This window comes from Pleurodeles waltl, chromosome 7, assembly GCF_031143425.1.
Source record: "Pleurodeles waltl isolate 20211129_DDA chromosome 7, aPleWal1.hap1.20221129, whole genome shotgun sequence".
NCBI lineage: Eukaryota > Metazoa > Chordata > Amphibia > Caudata > Salamandridae > Pleurodeles > Pleurodeles waltl.
This window is the reverse complement of record NC_090446.1, coordinates 774,020,411-774,042,128: the sequence shown is the minus strand read 5'-3', so window position 1 is coordinate 774,042,128 and position 21,718 is coordinate 774,020,411. Positions and strand designations below refer to the sequence as shown.

Genomic DNA, 21,718 nt, shown 5'->3' with positions numbered 1-21,718 from the left:
AAACACTCAATGACCCTCTTGTCTCAAATAGGTTGCCACTGGAGCGAGGCATTTTGTGAAATTCAAGGAACTGATTACAGTCCAAAAGGAGAACTCTGAATTGGTAATGGCTGCCGGCCACTTGGAATCTCAGACACCTCCGGTATTTTGGCTGTATGGTAATATGAAAATAAGCTTCTTGGAGATCTAACTTTGTCATATACTCTCCATAAGTAAGAAGTTTTAGAATTTCCTGCAAAGCGACCAATCAAAAAGACGGCTTTTGAGATATTTGTTCAGTTCTCTGGGTCCAATTTGGGTACCCATTCTCTGGATTTCTTTCTTATCAAGATAAATAGGGAACAGAAATCTACATTTCTCACAGAAAAAGGTACTTATTCTATAGCTCCTTTGTTCAACATTGTGATTATTTCTAATTACCGTAAACAAAAATGGGCGGGTGTTTTTCTTTGAAGCGGCGTATGAGGAAGGTTTCGAAAAAGTCCAACGTGTGTCAGAATCGTACCAGCTTTAAGACCCAGTGGTTTGTTGTATTATTATTATTTAGAAGTAATTGGTTAAATGCCCCCCTACTACCTTCTGGATTAACGGTTTTGTGACCAGAGGCTTAATTACATAATTATCTTCGGATCCTAAGCTTGAGGTCCTTGCTTCCTTCGCAGCGCTTGCTTTGGGTAAGCCGCTGAAGGTGGAGGACGGTATTCCTGTTGTTGATATTGATACTGCTCATGATAAGGTTGTCGGTGAACTCATATGGTTGATACCTGTATAATTGGAAACCTCCTGTACAGGAAAATTGTCCTCTATATCTGAACAGTTGAAAGGGCTGACATCTTTGTAATACAATACTTAGGAGCCTGGCAGTGTCAGTGTCCACTTTAATTGTCTGGAATGCGTCATCAACGTGTTTTCTAAAGAGTGTTTCTCTGTCATAAGGCATGTTCAGTATTTTTATTTGGACCTCTGGTCTAAAAGATGTTGATTTCAGCAATACCAGTCTTCAGAGAACAGCTGCTCTAGGTAGTTGTCTAAAGCCTGTTAATGTGATGTCCAAGGAACAGTCAATCGTGTCCGGCGATGCCTTTTCTCTTACCAGGAGAATTTTCTTAGCTTTCAACTGTTTATCTTCTGGCAAGATTGTAAATAACAAATTAATGTCCAACCGCATCAGTCGTTCATAACTTCCAAGAATGGCTGGAGCGTTTTCTACCATATAATCAAACACAGTAAGAGCAGAAAACACTCCAGCCATTCTTGGATGTTATGATCGACTGATGCAGTTGGACATCAATGTGTTATTTAAGTTCTTGCCAGAAGATTAACAGTTGGAAGCTAAGAAAATTCTCTTTCCTATATTATTGAGACATCTCTCTTCCTGATCTGGAGGAGCAGTGCATGGTGAGATGGATTTCTTGAACAGCAGTGAGCTCCTTGCATTACTATGGAGTCAGCTTTAGACTGTCCAGTGAGGCATGCTGGAGTGTTGTCTGGTGCTTTAGATTTCATGTCCATACGAGGGTGGACTGCTGACAGTTGATGTTTTTTTCGTGACTTTAATCCCCTAATTCCAGATGAAGTCTATTATCAGAATCACTTTCACTAACTTTCAAAATGGTTCTTTAAAGTCATTAAGAAAACAGACATTTTGTTGAACTGGAATGAGAATATCAAATCTATTGGACGCCCCTTACAAAAAAGCATGGACCCTCGTCAGCCAGCTGAGGAGCAAGTGGTGGAGAACTGGGAGCTAAATATTCATCCCATTCTGATCCCTTATCCTGGTCATCCTACACCTCTCCTTCCTCTCTGTCATCATCTGAAGATATGCCTCCTGCGTGTGTGGCGGGTTAGTTTGTTTTTTTGTGTCATCGACGAAAACATTGACACTGTTGATGATACCGTTGACGACACAAAATATAACCCTGATTTCATAAAAGAGTATGCCTCTACCCTTAGTACCCGAGCATATATCTCCGAGAAAGTGTCAACTGTACCAACAAGTCACATGTAAGATATGAAGGAATCTCTTTGCTTACAGTGTCGTCGTCATCAACGATTTCCTAGTTGACAGCTTGATCATCAGGGACGTGGATGTCATAATCGATGAAGAAGTCGCCGTCACTGGCGTTAAAATCTGCGACGTCATCGTGGATGACACAATTGTCGTAGTCACAGTCGTCAATGTTGGTGTTGACTGTTTTTGGAGACACCTGCTTCGACAATGATGCTGACGAGGTTTTTGTTGATGGCTTTACTGTCTTTGACAGTTTGATCGTCATTTTGTAAAAATGTAATCAAAACTTTACTTGATAGAGTTGTAGGCTCAGACCTGGACATTGAGGATTCCTCCTCTGTGGAATGCTTAGAAGATGGGCTTCACCCTTCAGAAAGTCTGTGATGATGTTTATTTATTTATTTTAACCTTTTTAGGGGGTTCTTCAGTTTTGTGTTGTTTTGATGAATGACTTTGATCTCCTTCTTTCTTACCAAAAAGTCCTAACTTTCTGGAGGATTCGGAGGTACTTTCACTTTACTCACAAGAGAGTGGAGTGTTTTGGGTCTTGAGCTTTTGAAGCCACAGCAGTAACCTATCTTCTCTATCCTTCAAGGTCCTGGAGGAGAAAGGGTGACAAATCTTGCAGTGTATCACTTTGTATGAAGGATATCAGTGATATATGCATTCCTTGTAAGGATTCTCTGAAAAAGGTCTTTTCTATCAACAGCAACCACAAAGCCTGAAAAAGCTCTTTTGAGGTGACTGACATAATGGTCTGCCAGAATCTCTGTTTTTAGGGTCAGCGAGAAAAAATATACGAATGTTACTTGCTATTAAAGTTGAAATCTTGATAAGGAGTCTCTTTTCTGAAGAGAATTGAGGAGAGCATGACGTGCCCTTGAAAATCTGAATTGTAGTAGCCCCTTAAGGGAGTGGTTATTAGGGTGCTGCAGCCTGTACGGCTAACGTTGAGTTCTTTTTAAAAGATGTGAATTGGTTACCAAATATATTGTTTTACAGCTTGTTCAACATATTTCAAACACACTGCTGCTTTCTAATTATATCGAGGGACTTCCACTTCGATGACAGGGTATAATTCCAGCATATGACTCTATGAAAGATCCTATACTGCAGAATCAAAACTTCCAGTGTATTGACACTGTCATGATAGCATTTCAAAGATGCACAACAAAATGTACTTGCTTTGACATCTGACTGTAGCAAAAAATATCATCTGCTTACCCGCATAACTTCTTCCAGTGCTCATATTTGTAGGCAATAATGTCCACTTGTCAGTGATTGGATTATAATATTCCACTGATGCTAAATTACAGGAACCATCATCTCCCCCAACCACATACAGGAAACCATTTACTGCACAGACACCTAAAAAAGAAATAAAGAAAGTTGACACACACAATAGAAAGTTACTTAATAAAACAACATGAATATCCAAATCCGAAGGATTGTTCAGATAATTACCAAACTGATGTTGCTACTTGGTGTTCAATTTAGTTTATTGGTCAATCACATATGAAGGCCACAAAGTATTTCTCCAGCATCTCTCCTCTGTCATATTCTCAGCTAGTGGGTAACCTGCCACATATTGATAGGACCGGAAACTCCTTCTCAAAGTTCTTAAACCAAAGGCATACACATAGCTATGCTTCACTCCTGAATGCAGTTATCTGCTCTCACCAGTTCTGAGCCTACTTCTATTGCACTCTGTGCCTCCATACACTGGGATACCTGTCCCAAACTTTCTTTGATCTCTAACAATGATTTTGTCTTCTTCAGCTAGGACAGCCTGTTCAAATATACTTATGTCTTGTGAATAACAATGGAGTACTTGTGCTTACGTCTTGTCTATTAGGTCAACATCTCCCAAAAACTGAAAAGTGAATCAGCAGCAATCTTTCTGATTGCCATAACAACTCTATGAAGCATTAGTGAACTAAGCGCTTCTCTACCAAGCACCACTTACCCAAAGGATAAAGTCGTGCTCTAAATACATCGGGCATTCAGCTGAACACTGCTGAGAATTTCACCTGACTTAGATTGTTTTCTCCCAGTTTCTTTTCAGACACATATTGTTCCTTGGATGACGAGGTGCCCAGCAATGGTGTTAGGGATGATCTCTGACGTATCTTGGTATGCCAGAAGGTCGTCATTCTACTCACCAGTTCTTCACCACCTGTTGGCAGCAGATGCAGGAACCACCACATCTAAACACTCAGTAAACAGATAGTCCATTTTGTGTGTGTCTCCATGCAATGCTTAAAGTGAACTTTTCTTCCAGACATAGCTGTATTGGTGGGATACACCAAGGGCTTTTCAGTCAGAGACATTTGAAGGGCCACTTCATAGGCCACACCATACACATTCTTCAAGTATTACAATCATGACAGGTCTACCATGGACAATTTTGCATGACTTCTTTGGCTTCCTGAGCTTTGTTTTCTTCATTATGTTTTCCATCTTGCTTTGGATATTACCCACAGATAAAGATATGAGAGAACAAAGATATCACACTAAGATTCTGTTACTTTTGATCAGTAGGGTCTCTGTTGTTCCCAGCACTCCTGCCTTCCCACCTGCCACTATCGAAACTACCTTACGGAAAAGTTACAGCTCAATAGAGGTAACTGGTGCGAGGCCCATGTAGGCAGGGAAGGGAGCATGGCGGTAAAGCACAATCTGCCTATAATGCTGAATTGAAGAGTACTGTTTTATAGTTTATGCTTTTGTGATTAGATAGCAACGTACCTACAGTTTTCCAGCAAGCTAATGTTTTATGGACAAATATCTAAAATAAATCTTATGACAGATTGCCTACTCATAATGACTGTCAGTCTTAAAATGAAAATACTATGAAAGCAGCTTCCTTTTAAGAGCCAGTATGTCTGTATACCATGGAAACTAGTGACATGTATTCATTAACCTTATATTTTTCATAAAACACACCATAGCAACTCTGTTCAGTCTTAATTGACATGCTCAACGACCATACAACTTGAGTGGGCCACAAGTGACACAAAGGCATGATTCAGAAACTAGGGCCCAGTGACGCAAATGCATGATTCACAAACTCTATTGCCAAAGTGAAGCCAGTGTGGCAGGGGGAAAGGCGAAGGAAACCTTTTATTTTATTTTTTAGATCTGGATTTTGACAGAATAGTTATCAAACTAGACAGAACTATTGCTAGCAATGTAGATAAAATAGACTTCGGGCCCACCCCCTTCAGCCACTGGCTTTAGATTTTGGCAATCATGCCTTGGTCTAGTCCAGTAAAGTATTCATCTCTGACCTAAAGCTACTGGCTATTTGGATGTATCCTTCCACCTCCATATGGGTGCTTGCATTGAACCGCATGAGGAACTACCTTACAGCTACAGCCTTCTCTGTCCTGTCCTGCTGGCTCCCTCCCTTGTATCTTGCTCCAACGTGCTAATGCGCCATGCATTAGTACATTAAATGCAGACCTTTTTGCATTGCCAATGATTGTTATTTTTTGGATGGTGTTCAAGCTGCCTTTTGTCTGCTTGGATGGCTAGTATATTGGGGAGAGGGGGGTGTTAAGGTGGGCAATCAACCAAACGTGAGGAAGCAGGCATAGAAAGAAAGATCAAATAATCAGATAAGTAAGGATTACGGCAGGTGTGGATTCAAAATCACTTTAGGTGCTTTCTGAAGTTCACCCCAAAGCAGAGGGGCAAGGGAAATAATTTCCGTAAAAAGGAGTCTACATAGGGAAACAGATTTGTGATGAAATGTTGGAATCACACAAGAAGAGAGATAGATGCCTAAGCTCCGCTACCTCAAAGAGGCTGTTTGGATGGCTTAAGAGCAACAACAAAGAAAATTTTGGTTTATCAGGGGTGGAGCAGTATTGGGACCAAAAAGGCTAGGTTCTAACATGGTCTCTTATGTGTTTCTAATTAATGTTTTACGGAAAGTCAAGGCCTCAAAACCTAATCATCAGAATATCATCACTTAAATTAGTATGACATCCATTAATATGTTTTTTTTTCTCCCAAAAAGGTAAGTCTGCAGTATTCAGGCGAACTGACATACACAAAGCTGCAGCATAGATATCCAGCAAAAGTGAAGCCTAAAGGAGGACACAGGGAGGCACGTGACCTCCTTTGCTCTTGCTACTACTATGCGCCATCTCAGAGCGACTCTTCCAGTGGTGGCTGGAGACATTAGAAAGTGGTGGGGCGTAAAGGTCTGGGTACGACTTTTATGTAGCGAGTGAAGTGAGCAAGCTCAATGGACAAACGTGGGGTTCCAGGGTGGGTCCTCCTCCCAAGAACAAATTTAAAAAAAACTGACAAATGGTGCATTTGAGAGGAAATTAATTTAGTGAAAAAGCAAGGTTTATAAAACAGTGGAAATGTATAGTCTTGAAAATTTAAACACATTAAAAACTGCCACATATTTCACTGCATTAGTATGTTCAACCTCTACTTTAATGTGCGAATTGTACACTGCAACCACTTCAGGCCCTTTAAAGTGTGTGCTTACCCAGTGTCTTGCACTGCACACAGCATCAACTTTGGAAGAAAATGCTCTAACCAGGCATCAGGAAGCACCCACAGCTGCTGGCTGCAGTCAGTCATACAGAAATATGTGCAGACAGGTCTTAAAGTAGGATGAAAAAAGTGGGGGCTCACTAAAAGGGAACATGCAAAATAGTTTTTACAGCATCCAGAAATGTAACACAGCAACTGACATACACCTAAATCCTGTCAGTTCTGTTGGCTTTGTCAGTGGTTTTAACTGTTTAAGATAAATGAGTAACAACAATGATTAGTTACAAATAATTAACATTGGAAATGTTTCAATTCTGAAATTGTGAGACTGTGAATTAAATACCGGGGCCTGTGGAAGGAATAGGGCCTTCAGTTATGTGTGCTTTATGTTAGATATGGTTGCCCTTTTTCTTTTTGCATCTTGTCCATCTGCATATGTTCAACCTCCTCTCCCTTTCTTCAGCAGCCTCTTCATTCTGCCCTGAATGCACTTCCTCAAATCTCCCTCACTTTACCACCCCAAACATACACTGCACTCATTCACATTTAAGCACTTTATTTCCTTTTGCTTTTGGCCTCCTAGATATTTTGACCTCTGGGCACCCTTTCACACACATTTACACAGAATTTCAATTGTAACTGGAATATGTGACCGTTGTTCTGTGTTCTCTGCAGAGATGTCAACCCACTGACAGGCACTTTGCTTTACCTTCAGCCTCAGCACCATCGCTCTCTATCAAAGACCCTCGTAAACACCTGGCATGAGTCAAAATGTGCACTATACAGGAGTAATAAAATGCACGAAAAGAAATACATAAACAGAGCCTTTACTGTAAGCACATACTTCTCCCTTTCCGCTTGACTCCGATATTTGGATACATTTCGCAATGGAACAAGAACCCTGCTTGTCTTTTGGATCAATTTCATGAGGGAACAAATACAGCAGCTCCACTTCTAAAGGAGCCAACGATTTGCAGCCAGGTCCTGGGGTGCCACAGTTGCAGGGGGGTTTGTGGGGAGACAATAAAAAATAACTCAAGATCAGCATTATAACATTTACCGTTACCGAAGCCAACGTACCAAGTTAGACATGCTTGCATCCACCCCTACTGCGTGATGAATGGGGAAAGGGTGGAATCTATGCCTGGGAATGACAGGCGTCTGCCCTCAAGCAGGGATGAAGACTCCGATGCCCAAAATCATGACGCTAAAAGCGTCACTGGACTATAGTGAATACTGCCATAGACCACAATGGAAACAAAGGGCTTTAGAGCAGTCAGTCCTGCATTGTGCGTCACAGTGTCGAAAGTCGATTTACTGTCTGGCTTCTGTGTCCTGCTTCAAAGTGAGGCGAGGTAAGGCAGGCAGCCTGCAACAGAAAGCCCAGACTACAATGCATGGATTTATTTAGAGTTACGATAGTTATGATCGCATCTCTGAACAAATAGATCTATTCATTATTTTTTGCTATAAATGTGTAGGAATTTCAGAGGTGCGCAGTCCCTCAGCCCTAAGGGAAAAATCACCACGCACTCTACTTTTTACTGTCAGGTCTGGCCTACACCATGCATTTGACAGCTATATTTGAGTGATAGGTCATGCATTTTATTTTGGTGTTAGAAGATGCCCATTGCAATGGCTCTCACTCCATCCCTCATGTAGACTTTTTCATGCCCTGTCTATTTCAAGAAGATTCTCAGTTATACCATATAACTGAGAATCTACTTGGAATTTTAGGTTGGGAAAATCAAAAGGAAGCAAAACTAAAGGAAGATGTTATATACCTTTTCAAAAACGGCAGGAAACCATGCCATGTTGCCTAACCATCTTATATAAACTAACAGATTTCCACAAATGCACGATTTCAAAGATTTCTTGTAAAATAACTGGCAACCCACCACCCCCCTTGGTGTGAAATGCATTTGACATGTAAAATGAATCACTTGGGTCCTTTTCTTTAAACACATAATTGGAGCAGCAGTGATTGGGTTTACCTGATGCAACTTGCGTGCCGGTTTACATTAGAGGTGGGCAAGCCTGTAAATTAATGGAAAGAGCCAATCCAGCGGACTGGCGTTACTCTATGAGCCAGAGCTTGAACGAAGCCAGCGAAAAAATATAAGCATGGGACTCATGGCAAATGACAGAAAATTAAGCAGATGTACAAAAAAGCCATTCATATTGAGGACATACATGTTTGTTTATTGAGTGTTTGTTTTTCAGATTTCACTATCCAGACCTGAGAGTGTGGGGGTCAAAGGTCTTATTGTAAATTCAAAGAGCCCCTACACATTGGCATGGACCTCAAACTAGCAAGATAACTTAAGGAGGTAAGTGCTCACTGCAGACATCTGTTGTGTTAGATAAGTCAGAAGTGAAACTGTTGGCAAAGCCAGTTCAGCTTTTGACAACTTTCCAATGTCAACAAACCAAATGACATTAAATTAGGTGTAAGAAAATCTAGCTACTTGCTAGCAATCGGAACCAGCAAACTGCAACCTTTTGCGCTAAAATAAAAACTGGCTATCAAGTGCTGAGAGTAGACTAGAAAAACAATGTAATTCAAATTACTGGAAACGTGAAAGGGTCAAGAGCGAGGCACTTGGCATTCCACGCCTCTGCCCTCCTTGGTGTTTTTAGCATGTGTTCTTGATCAGCATCTGGCTGCGCTCAGATTATATTTTCATTGCTGTAGCATGACCATATTTCCCTTAGACAGCAGGATGCATAGTTGTTCTATCCCTTCCCTTAATCGTCCTCCCCCTCAATTCCGGCTCCCTCTCGACTCCTTACTTCTAATTTAGCAGCCGAAAAAGTGCTTCAGGTGAGGGAGAGACCTGACCTATGGATGATCACAAAAGCCAAACCCCAGTCTCCATTAAAAGCGTCTTCTTATCAAAGGCTATAATGTAGTCATCCTGCAGTCACAGAGCCAGGGGGCCTTTTTCGATCATGGGGCACAGAGGGAATATGTTTGGAGTGTGAAGTCAGATGCTAAGGGTCTAACTTGGACAGTGTATGCTTGAAGATATTTTTAACGCAAGCTGGTTTTCGCATCAGGTTCAGACATCAGCATGCCTCCTGTAAAATCACAGCCTAAAATCCCATTAAGACAATTTGGTGGGTAAATGTGTCTTATCATTTGTATATTATCCGCTAATCATGCACTTCACTACCGGCCTTGCAATTTTAGACATTTATCCTTCAGATGTTGTTTAAACCTGAATTCTATTGATAAAATATGCAACCTGGGCTTTGCATTTACAGGCATCAAAGGCAGTTTCGGTTTTGCCCTGTATAAAGGGCATTATTGTTGTTATCGGCCTGCCATCCTTATGCTTATTCCATCCCTGTAAAATTAGCTGACAAATCAAAATGTTAATACCTACGTGGACGTTTTGCTGGTAATGGCAAGTGGAGATTTCTAAATAAGTAAGTTATTGTGCTTCTGGTGCAAGACAACTATACACAACGCGGCCACGCTGCGAAGGCACTGTCGACACTGGAGGGCATAAAGGGGCGCCACTTGTTTTTTTGTTTTGTTTTTTTACAATGAGGGAAGGGTCAGTCTTGGCTTGTCATATGCTCTAAGGTATAGGAGGACCTGTGAAGGTGATAACTTATCCTCCCTCCAACCAGGTGACAATGAGCTGCTCAGGGCAAACTAAAGAGGTTTTGCAGTGGCGTGGGTGCGGGGTGGCCTTGGAGGGGTTAGGGTAGTGCGTTGACCTTGAGGGCCTAGGTACTGATGGCTGGATCCTCGACCTCCAACTCAAAAGGGTTGGGATGCCTGTTGTTGTGGAAGCAGGTTTTGGCGTTGTCTCTAGTGGATGCTAGGCTGGTGGAGAAGGAAGTACTTTCCCCAAAGGATTTTATGCATTTGGGATCCTTGTCCAAAGGTGTCATTTGGAAGCAATTTGAGTTCAACCTGCTAGTGAAGGCTTGTACCACAAGGCTTTCCAATGTGGGATGCTGGAGGAGGAAAGATAGGACCCCCGGAGCTGTCCTATATCCATCAATCTACCTATTGGTAGGGAGGCAAGAGCCTGGTTGCCCAAGTGCCCAGTATGATGCCTGTTAAAGCTTTTTAAAGGGGAAGGGCAGCACAAAGGGGGGCGGGGGGGCTGTCTTGGCTGCAGGACCTCAGTGAGGACATTTGTTTTGACATACAATGAAGGCAGTTGGAGACTGAAGACTTCTGCCTCCCTTCTGATCACCACTGCAAGGAAAGACCATTTCTCCGTGGAGTGACCAGGTGGTGAGTTGAGGCAAGTATCCAGTGATGTGTCCAGGCCATTGTCATTTTGAATGTCCAAAAATAAATTTTCCTCAAATAGGTGCGACTACATCACCATCAAATTATTTTGTGCCTCAAAAACATTAAGGTAACTGAAGCGTGCCTTCAGAGTCTGATTGAGGTTGTGATTGATCTGGACGTAACCTCGGCCGAGGGAGCAGTGGGCTTGCTTCTAAGACAGACAGGATTACACACTCTTCCTCTGGCGTCAGCGGCCTTCGTGCTGGCATTGACGGATGGAGGACTGGCGTTGGTATGGACACTGAAAGGAGCTGGAGCAGGCATCGGCTCCTGAGTGGGGCAGACCCTGCAACAGAGACAAGAGCCATATTTGGAATCTGGGCCGAATCTGTTAGCGATAACCCACCAAGAGGCCCCCTTTAATCTGTGAGACGCGAAAGTGCTCCAGAGGTATCCAGAAGGGTACCAAAAATCTGCACCATGTCTTCTTTGAAGACTTGGATCTCCTGTTGCTTCACGACATCCCCGGGTTGAATCAGGATAAGTCGAGGGATAGGCTCTGTAGAGAGATAATGGGACCAAGACTGACATTCCCTAACATCTGCGTGACTTCCAAGATGAGAATAGCAGGAAAAATGTGAGTTGTGTTTGGACTTCATATCAAGGGTGGCTCCTCCTTTAGAACGGAGGAGCATCACCACACAGAAATGCCCCAAAGACAAGAAATAAAATGGTAATGAAGTTAATTCATTGCCATTTTATTTTTCGTCAACCCGTCCTGAAAAGTGTCAGGGCGGGGCCTGCTGAGTGGCAAGTGGAGAGCTGCCTGTGCACTAGTTTATAGTGTGCATGTCACTTTGGCCAGCCGTCTTGCGACAGCCTGTCAGACATGCGCACTATAAACCTCTAAACCCAGCTGTCTTAGACTGCTGGGTTGAGAGCCTACACAAGCCTCCATTGTCCTCGGGAGCGCCAAGAGAGGCCGCTCCCTCCAATCCTGGCGCTGCTTTCATGCTGGTTAACAGCATGAGACCAGTGTCAGGACTGGTTAAATGAGTTAGCTGGGGCCTGGACATGATGTCAGGAGAAGAAGAGTACCGGAGGGAGGGTGACGTGTTGGCAGAAAGCATGGTGAGTACCTTTTTATTTATTTAATTTATGTATTTAATTTCATGTATGCATTTTCTTATGTTTTCATCCTTTTTCTCGTCCCTCCAATCGTCGTACTTGCCAGCCGCTACTGCTCCATATGGTTGTTTTTGGACTCTGAATTACCCAATTGCTTGGTGTGGGACAACAAACTTTCTCTGGAATGGCCTCAGGACACGTTGTGACTTTGACCAAGACCAGGTCTTAAACGCTTTTCTGCGGTGTTCTGCAATGTAAAGTTTGGCCTCTTGAGCCTTTGGGTTCATCGGAGCACATTCATTGCACGATTTTGAATCATGCGAGGAGTCCAGACACAAGAGACACCTTTTGGGGGGGATCTTTAATGACATCTGTTTGTGGCAATCCTTGCAGGGTTTAAATCCTGTAGTTTTGTGAGGAGACATGTTCCTTGAACTAAAAAAAGTTTGTAGCAAAGGTTTTCTGTCAGAGACAGACTTGAGGGAGCAAGCTCTGGATCCACCATCGGAAGGTGCAGGAAGATAAGAAGTGGCATTGACATGTGGAGGCACACGAGGCCCCACTCCCACGGTCACTTCTGGGATGAACTAGACACAAAGCTGCATGATGCCACCTATTTCTGTGCAAGGGAATTTGCTGAGAAAAATCTCAGGATGCATTATGGTGCATGGGAGTTCTCACAAGGTGAGGAATATTCAGTTAGAAGTATCCATCAGAAAGAAAATAAACAACTAACAAAAACACTGCTTGACAGGTGTGCATTTTTGCTTGGTTAACAGAACTATACTGATAACCAAAAGCAATCCCCTCTATGCCATGCAAAAGGTACTTGATAATATATTTTGTTAAATACACGTAAATGCATGTTATGTGAGGAAAGTCAGCCTGAAGGGATCCATTTATGCTTCAGGTGTAGAAGTGACTGGACACAAAGTCCCAGTGTCATTGGCTGTATAATGGAGCATTTATTTTTTTAACTGTTTATTCAATTGTATAACCAACAGTCTTTTACAATAGTCACTAGCTGTAAACTGAAGTTTGAAATTGTGACACAATTTCACCCACAGACATTTTGACCATCTCTAGTGCAGTATTTAGCGCACACAGTCTCAATTGGCAACACTCTTTTGATCAACCTCCACTGACTTTTACCCATCCTTGATTGCCCCTGCATCTCCAGTGGGGTGGCTGTTTTTACCCTTCAGCACTTTGACTTTGAGTTCTTCCTCTGCGTTCCACCAGGAGCCGTACACTTTATCAAATGTATGTGGACTTCCCCGGGCCCTGTATACCAGATCTTCAAATCCATGCACAAATCAAGACTTGACTCCATCTGCCACTGTTGGTGACGCCTCCGCCCCCAACAGCATACTATGTATTGTCCATCCACCATACGGGCTACATTGCAAAAAGTCACTTGTTATTTTTAAAGACTGTTCGCCCCATATACCCACCATTACCAGTTGGCAGTGAGCTCCAGGTCGAGCTCAACAATTGGTGAAAGGTTCCTATAGCCCTTTCCCAGTATTCCCTTATTTTTAGGGAACATCAAATGTCGAGATCTGTTTTCTTAAACTAGGGCTTTTCTTTAGAGTTGCATTATTGTCTCTAGATCGAGGTGGACAATTGCCCTAGTGCTTTGATGCAACTCCTTTGGTGGAGGATTGTAGGACACTCACTCAGAGATTAGTTCCTCCAATGCCTCTACAACTTGTGTGACCAGGCTTCACGATACAGCTTTCTGTGTTTTATTTATCTTAAACCTTTAGTTTAAGATTTTTATGTCATTGTTTTACGCTTCTTGAATGAAGCATTTCCTTTTTTTGTTTATTTCCAGACTGACACTTACATATGTATGTTTCTGAGAGAGAAAAACATACCGTTCATTGTTTAAGTGGGCATAGTTGAAATAAGCACAGGTAATTTGCAAATATAGTTCAAAAATAATTATTGCCCATGCTTCACTTGCTTAACGATGCAACGTGTAGTTTACATCCTAGCCATGACAAAGTGGTAAAAATCTGCTCATCACAAATTCTGGGCGAGTTAATCTATCTCAGACTATTAATCCTAAAATAAAACTAAAACATTTAAGGAGTTTGTGCAATCAATAAATGAATAAGCAGGGGTGAGAAGTTACCAACAGTAAAATACCCTCCTGCCTGCTTAGAAGCGAATGACAGTTACACCAGTGCTTCATGGTCGGACTAGTACAAAAAATAGGATCTACTGGGCATCAAATACGAGTGGCCCCCATTAGTGGAATCAAAGGGACCCATGTCTACAAATCGGGGCAGCTTTGAACCTGTAAATACATGAGCAAGATATGGAAAACTACATGAATTAAATCTTGCTGCCGACAAAGTTGTTTTAATATAAGGGAAGTCAACAGTAAACACCGGTCTAGCAGACCATAAAACAGGCCCCCAAATAGCCAAACACAACAGCCCACACCCTGACATTTCAGACCAGCCCATCCGCCACTGCCTGATAGCCGTACAGGCCAGGGCACACTTGCAGAGCTCCACGTGCTGGCATAACAATCCCTCGGTTAGACTGTCAGGAGATAACACGCAGGTACTGCCGGGAGAGGGTTGTGAAGCTGATGTTTTACAAATCATGCAGCTCTACGGAGGGGATCCTTTAACTACAATCTGCCCTCATTCGGCAGAGTATTCACACTTTTACTATACAGCTCCAGAGCCTGCAGAGCAAGCTCTCAGTGCCATTACATGCCTTTGTCCTCATTATTGGCCTTTGCCTTTATAGAACATTCACTCGAGAACAAGAGGGGTTAGACTGCTGCAGGTGGCTTTGAGGATACAGCAGTATGTCGCAGTGCATGCTGACATTGTCTCAGCCAATTAAAATGCTTACAATGCTGGCACGAACTAGGTTTGGTTGACTTCGTTGTAAGTTCAGTGAGTGCATGAAGCAGGAATTTTAAGCAGAAAAAAGATAGTGCCATTATATTTGAAAAAAAAAAAAAGTGATGTGTGTTTCCATTTGTGTTGGATAAGATTTTAGGATTGTGAATAACTCACTGCCCCCATGCTTCAAGTCGTTTATAGGGGTTAGTGGCCGTGACCCTCATTAGACACCATCATCTTGGACTTGCACCCATAACTCTTGGATGGGTAATAAAGGTTTTCTGTTCATGCTCTGAACAGAAGGAAATAATCCTTATTAAGTATTCAGCTACACAAGAACAACATGAATAATCAATATGCATAGTTTGGCTGAAAAGTATATAAAACAAATCTTTACTCAAATATGTTTTTCAAATGTCCATAGACTGCACATTTGAAAAAAACAGGACACACTGTCATGCACTGTTCATACAACGTTTAGAAATTAACACTCAGACAACGAAAAGTAATTATTACTATACCTGCATTTCTTCGACACATATTCATGTCAGAGACCTGCTTCCAAGAATTTGTCCCTGGATCATAAACTTCGACACTCTTTCTGACCAAAGGCCCATCGTGCCCTCCAGCTGCAAATAACTGACCACTGAGAACACCGACACCTTCAATGCAGGGAGGCAAAAACATAAGGAAAGAACATTTTAATATTTAGAAAATGTGCAACATCTAGTTTAAAATAAAATATTGGTTAGTTGACAGCAATGCTACCTTTGTAATACATAGAGAGCCTGTTTTCTTAAATATGTTTGAGTAATTATATTCAGCTGGCGTGTGCAGAAATGTCATTCTCGAGGACAACATCCAATTCCGGATTCTCAGACTCATGAGTGCGTGAATGCTACAGTCACAAAAACGATATGTGAATATAGAAATTCTGCCAGTATGGTGAGATTTCAGTATCTGCAAATATAGAACTACGGTGTGTTTCTGGGCTTTCCAGGATACTACCTACTACCATCTTAGTATCTGAAATTTTGGAGGTGGACTTGGGCAGAAGTACGGAAATATATACAGAATTTCAACAAAATGTTATGCTAGCCTAGCTTAGATGTGGAGGAATGTGTGTAAACATCAAATTCCAGTAGTCACAAGGAAACCACAGGAATTATGGTTGTGGAAAAGTCACTGTCTGTTGAAATAAAAAATGGGAACAAATTCTTCGGCTATTGGTGCGCAAGACTGCAAAGTTAAAAAGCGCTGGGTATTTTGATGCCCGTTTCCAAAATAAATGAAGTAGCCTTGGACCCACAGAGTGCATGTTGTTCTTTCATGAGAACGTCAGATAGATAATAATAGGGAAGTCTATCTCGTATACACCAGTCATACAGGCCGCAGGGGATGGCTGCACCCCGCCATCCACAGATGAACAACTCTCACTGTGCAAGTCCTGTGGGCAGCCAAGCAGAGGCTACCCTCACTTTTTTTTAGAGGTTAGCGGTCTTGGATATGCAGACCTCAGTTCGCATTGACAATATACTGACTTCAGGGCTCAGGTTGGACCTCCTGCAACAAGAAATGCTTTTTCAGTGGAAACTCCGATTTAATCATAAATATCAAGGTGTTACTACCCCCTATAATATTCACTAAACTACACATTCTTTGGCCTAAACCTAGATTGATAAGTTAATTCAGTGTATTTAGTTCAGAAATAGTTTTAATATTTTCTTTAGTCAGGCCTTTCGTTTCTATCTGTTAAGATATCCCACACTCACATTACTTGTTAGGTTGTACTTTTCCTTTCTTTGCAGTGGTGTTGTAGTGGCTGCCAGGTGACAATTAAGCATTACGAAAACACTGAGGGTCTGGGTACATATGGACATGATGCAGTGACAAACCTTTAATGGTGGTTAATGTGTTGAGTTGATGTGGATGCTGCCACAATCCTGTTCCATCCATGCTATGTGTCCAAATGGTTAGAACAGGAATGTTATCTAGCCATACAGCGGTTGGCGTGTGGCACTAGGCAAGCCTAGCTAGATCTAAACTACGCAGGTGTGTGCCCCTGTTGATAGTGGGGCTTAGCTACCTGCAAGTTACTACAAAAAAATGAGTACTCTTTATAATAATAAAAAGAACTGGCCAGTATCCACCTTCTACTTTTTTATACAAATCTCAGTAACATTACACATAATTATTAATGTTTTTTCTGCTTGAAATATATTGGATTTTCCAAAGATCTGGGTATTCTGAGAGCATGGCTTGGAGTGATGGTGCCCTCATCAACAGAGCAAGCATTTATTTGTGTTTGGTAGTTTTGAATAGCACGTTTGCCACAAGATGATTTCTTTAGAGAGCTTTCTAGAAGAGAGGGGTATGGTGATGGCATGTCAAAGCGGCCAGGCATGCATTGGTTCGTAAAAAAGTTTGAGGCATATTTAAATGTGCATACTGATCAGAAGAGATGTGCCCACAGAGCTTTTCAGAATACTATCAAGTTCAAGAGACAAATGTAGAGAGAGGGTGTTCCAAGATTCTTGAATATGTATATGTGTGCATTATTGCTCAGCACCTTGTGGACAAAGGCCTAATTCAATGAAAGGAGAAATAAATCAGTATGGTAACGTGAGGCAAAGGCCAGCAGCGATTTATGAATTAGCCACTGGGCTTTCAATTCCAAGCTTCCTTGATCTGTAACTCATGTAGGAATTTCTAGGCCTGGGAGTTGGAGGCAGTTAGAATACTGCAAAATGGATATAAAACAGGCAGTTTCAGTCCCTTTGTAGCATAGTTATCCTTTTTGCAGCGAGCTTCTTATAGTTGTTGCACTTGTTAAAACTAGGCACAGTGTAAGGACAAGCACACTTTTGATGGAAGCAGTACCAGAGGGACGATCTCCACACAGGATGCTGAGAGGGAAGAAGGCACACTTTGCTAGTTGATTGATGTGGAGCTGGAGCCAGAGTTTGACTCCCAGGCTAAAAGGTGTCATTCATTCCCTGCTGGTCTGTAAGTTAACAAAGATCGATTGCCAAATGAGAGGAACTGAAGTGATATTCACAGTGCTGATTATTAAACTCTGCTTTCTGAAGGGCAGAGGAGGGACAAATTCGCTTTCAGTTCTGAATGAGCACCAGGCAGGCCATGGCTTGTTGAGAGCTATGAAGGCCTGCCCTGTAGTTAATGGTGCATGTAGGCATCTTTAGTATTCTTGAGGATGGGGCGTAAAGGTATTTACTAAGACAAACTCAGTCTCGCTTGGCTTAAAGCTCTTGTAAATGGCAGACATTCATGACTGAATGAAGTCCAGGCTAGGTCTAACCTTAAAGATATCGCTACCTGACAACACAGTTACTTACAACCAAATAGTTTGTTTTATTGGTGAAGAGCAAACCATTGTAGGGTAAGAAGTAGATTTAGTGAGTCTAGCTAGAGTGAATACATGAGAATGTTTATGAGCCCTGAAGGACATAACAAGAGACATGAAGAGGTGTGGAGGTTGATGTGTTTATGTGAAGAAAATGCCCTGTAACAGAAAGGAAGAATGTGGATTAGTTTAGCACAAGGTCTCAGTTAGTGAGGGGAGAGTGCCATGAGCGTGTGGCTGCTGTTTGATATGCTCTGCTGCCAGAGAGTGACAGCTGTTCACTTATAAACCAACTAAAAATATTTCAAAGAAATATCAGAGAACCGGCACTCTACCTGCACCGCTGCGGCGGGTACTCATGTCTGCCACATAGCTCCATTCATTTGCCTCTGGATTATATTCTTCCACTGTACTAAGGCACTGCCGTGAAGCCCCGTCATATCCACCAACAGCATACAATTTACCTGGAAAGAAATAAACATTTTGAAAATATGAGTAAATAGCAGAATAGGGCATCATCAAAAAAAAAGCTGAATATTTTCACCTCAGTACTTCCGTTAGTGAATAAGGTCGTACTTGGTTAAAGTATTTCTTCATTGTTATGTAAGGTATATAAAATATATTTTCACAGTTCACATTCATACCTGCTGCCTAGAGCCATTACAGCGCCACGTTTGAAGAAGGCCTTATGATTTTCACTGGCAAAAGGCCATGTCAGTCTGCACTGATTACACGTGACCTTAAGTTTTGTCTTTGTTGGCATACTCAAAGACTATAATTTTTTTATCTGTTTTCATTTTGCTCTTCTGTTTACCCACGATGAAGGGTGTGGGAGTATTTAATATCGCTGTATCGGGAGTCTTGTTTTCTTCATACACCTCCAGCATTTTAAACAAATGGCTGGGTCATGTGAGGGGATGTCTTGCGGAAGCACTAAATATGGGGGCTTGTTCATTCAGCTGTGCATTTACGAGTAACTGTGTATTTGTCAGAAACCACTAGCAACCTTGCACCTTTAAGCTTCAAGTGTCTAAGCGAGACACACAGAGGGAGCCCAACGCAGAAGGAGTAAGGACGGAGAGTAAGAAGTGTGCTGGCACAGGAGAACAAACTCTAGTGCTGTCCTAAAGTTTGAACTGCTTAGCCCCCTCCCCGCCAAAATAAAGTGCATTATTCTTGTGATTGTTGTGTGCCACTATGCCTCAGCTTCTTGAGGCACATTACGAGCTGCAAGACGCCAGAGGGGCCTCAAATGATTTGATACTTTTCTGGATGACTAGTGCCTCTTTTCAACATCTACAGGAGAAGCAGGAAAAGTGTGGCTCAGGCCCCTAGGAATGATGCAGAACAGACAATAGAGGTCACAAGGTAGTTAAAGTGAAGGTGGCATCTGCCCTTTCTCTAACTCTGAATTCTGACCCCATTTTTGCTGGAAGAAACTTCTCATATAATCAGCTGTTTATCGGGAGTCCACTGGATAAGGAGAAGCTGGGTACTTTGTGGGCTTGGACACAGTCCCTGCAAGTATTCAGCCATTTGCCTGCCTGAAACTAAACTATTCCAAATGAAAATGAGCAAAATTGCATAGTAGGTTAGTATGCGCCCCCCTCAAACCTCTTTACCGGCTAGCTTGCACTACATCTCAAAACAACATCTGAGGCCGACTGGGTAAGATGTGCAGCTTGTCTAAGTATCCTGGAGTCCCAGCTGGCCAATCAGTCCTCAGGCTGATCCGGTTTGTTTCTCTTAAAAGTGGCTTCCTAAGATGGGAAATGTCATACTAGGGCCCAGATGCTTACATGCGACTTGTGCTCAGTCAATGGTCATGTAGCTATCTGGAGGGCTTGCTTGTCCATATCTTTGAGGGATTTGAAACCCTGCTAAAACATATCACAACTTCTATTCACTTTTAGGAACTTTGCATCGAATAGCACCACGCCAAATTGTTAGCTTGCACATCCACATTGCCCAAGACCACTTTAATAAGCCCGCTGGTCCTAGCTGTGCTCGAGGCAAGTGATGAAGAGGGGTATCTGGTTGACATGCTGTTAATGGGACTAGAAATACCACAATAAGTCACATTTCTTCCTTTGTCTTTCCCTTTAGTGTAAGCCCTTCCCTCCCTTCTTTCACTAGTGATGCCTTGCATGAGTCCATAGAGAGCTTATGATAGCATTTAATGGCATAAAACGCCAGACGACGTTCATCCTGGGAATATGATAATGATCCTTGGCATACGGCTACAGCATATGTGACAGTCCATTTCATGTGGCGGTGAATGTGTGCAAATTAAGCTGTTGTTGGAAAATAAAGGTGGTCCCTTGGCAAAGAAGGCTATATCGAAAAGGCGCTTTCTTTCAGTGGGGGCACCATTAAGCAGGTTATGTGATAACCATGCTTTACAGATTTTAGGGTACTGTATTTAATAAAAATTAAAGTGGGTGTTTGGAGGGAAAAGCAATGTGTTCTAAGAAAGATATATGTAGATGTTTAGGCGCATATGAGGCACTTTTATTAGGTTAAAAAAAAAGAAAGAAAAAACGATTATTTGAGGATTAAAGGTGTACATTTTCAGAAAATGACACAATTAGGTTCGGAATACACTTATTTCTGTATTTGAAACGAAATTTCTGTATTTGAAACGTGCATTTCAATCACAGGATCCTTCCAAAAAATGGCGAGCCAGTACTTGAATATGAAATATTGTTTATTTGCCACAAACGAAAAACTGGCACTTTCAGTCTACATTGGAGTACGTAAAAAAGCAAAAATAGTGAGGATTAAGTAATTCCAGAAAGAATGAATAAATTCCAAAATATACAAGCAGATATTTAACTGAAAATTCATACTGAATAAGGGACATTTGTTATGGCTATCCTGGTTATTTCATGACAGACGTTTTGCTATACTGGCAAGAGCCGCCGTTCAGAACCACCACAGAATTCAGACACATATTTTCAAGAATTTCTCTTCTGGAGAAACTATCCTCTCCCCCGAAACTGGGGAAGGAGTTCCTGCAACCTCGGTCAAAATCACATACTTTTATTTTCAGCAGGATCTTAAATGTACAGATTTTGCAACAAAGACCTTCAGACAAAAGTCTTTCTGGTTTACATTTCTCAGTTGAAGTTACACTGGAGGCTGGTTTGGGACCTGGCTGGTTATCACAGGCTGTCTACCACTGATGCTCCAGTTGACAGGAACTTTTCTTTGAATTTACACCTAACTGTAGTTTTCTGTTGGACTTCTAATTTAGCAACTGCACAAGCAGTGGGATAAGGAAACGAGCGCAGTGTGTATAGTCCGAGCCCTAACATCTACTCAATAGAAAGGTCTAACCAGTCGCTAGAAATCATGGGTGATTTTACCGGGAGTTAAATCCCATGATGCAAGCAATGACTCTAGACAAAAGGAAATGCTCAAAATAAAGATGCTTAGGAAGCACGTGGGTCTTAACTACTACAACCCTCATGGGCTCGAAGAATGAGCAGCAGCATGTGACAAAAGCCTCTCCTCCGGCACACAGATCCACAGCTAGAGGTTTATGGATGATCACAGATTGCACT

The 21,718-nt window shown here is 42.0% G+C and overlaps 1 protein-coding gene across 4 annotated transcripts in view; it reads right to left on the bottom strand.

Moving 5' to 3' along the window:
- Positions 1–21,718, bottom strand: part of LOC138245566 (kelch-like protein 3) — a 416,865-nt gene that overhangs the window by 8,494 nt on the left and 386,653 nt on the right. For 3 of the 4 annotated variants that reach the window (XM_069199266.1, XM_069199268.1, XM_069199269.1), the window contains 3 exons: positions 18,488–18,616; positions 15,310–15,450; positions 3,239–3,382 (listed from right to left, as the gene is read on the bottom strand). In XM_069199266.1, the coding sequence (XP_069055367.1) occupies positions 3,239–3,382; positions 15,310–15,450; positions 18,488–18,616 (414 nt within the window). Of the gene's footprint in view, positions 1–3,238; positions 3,383–8,561; positions 8,603–15,309; positions 15,451–18,487; positions 18,617–21,718 lie in introns of those variants that run through there. The other variant, XM_069199267.1, reaches the window with a different exon arrangement.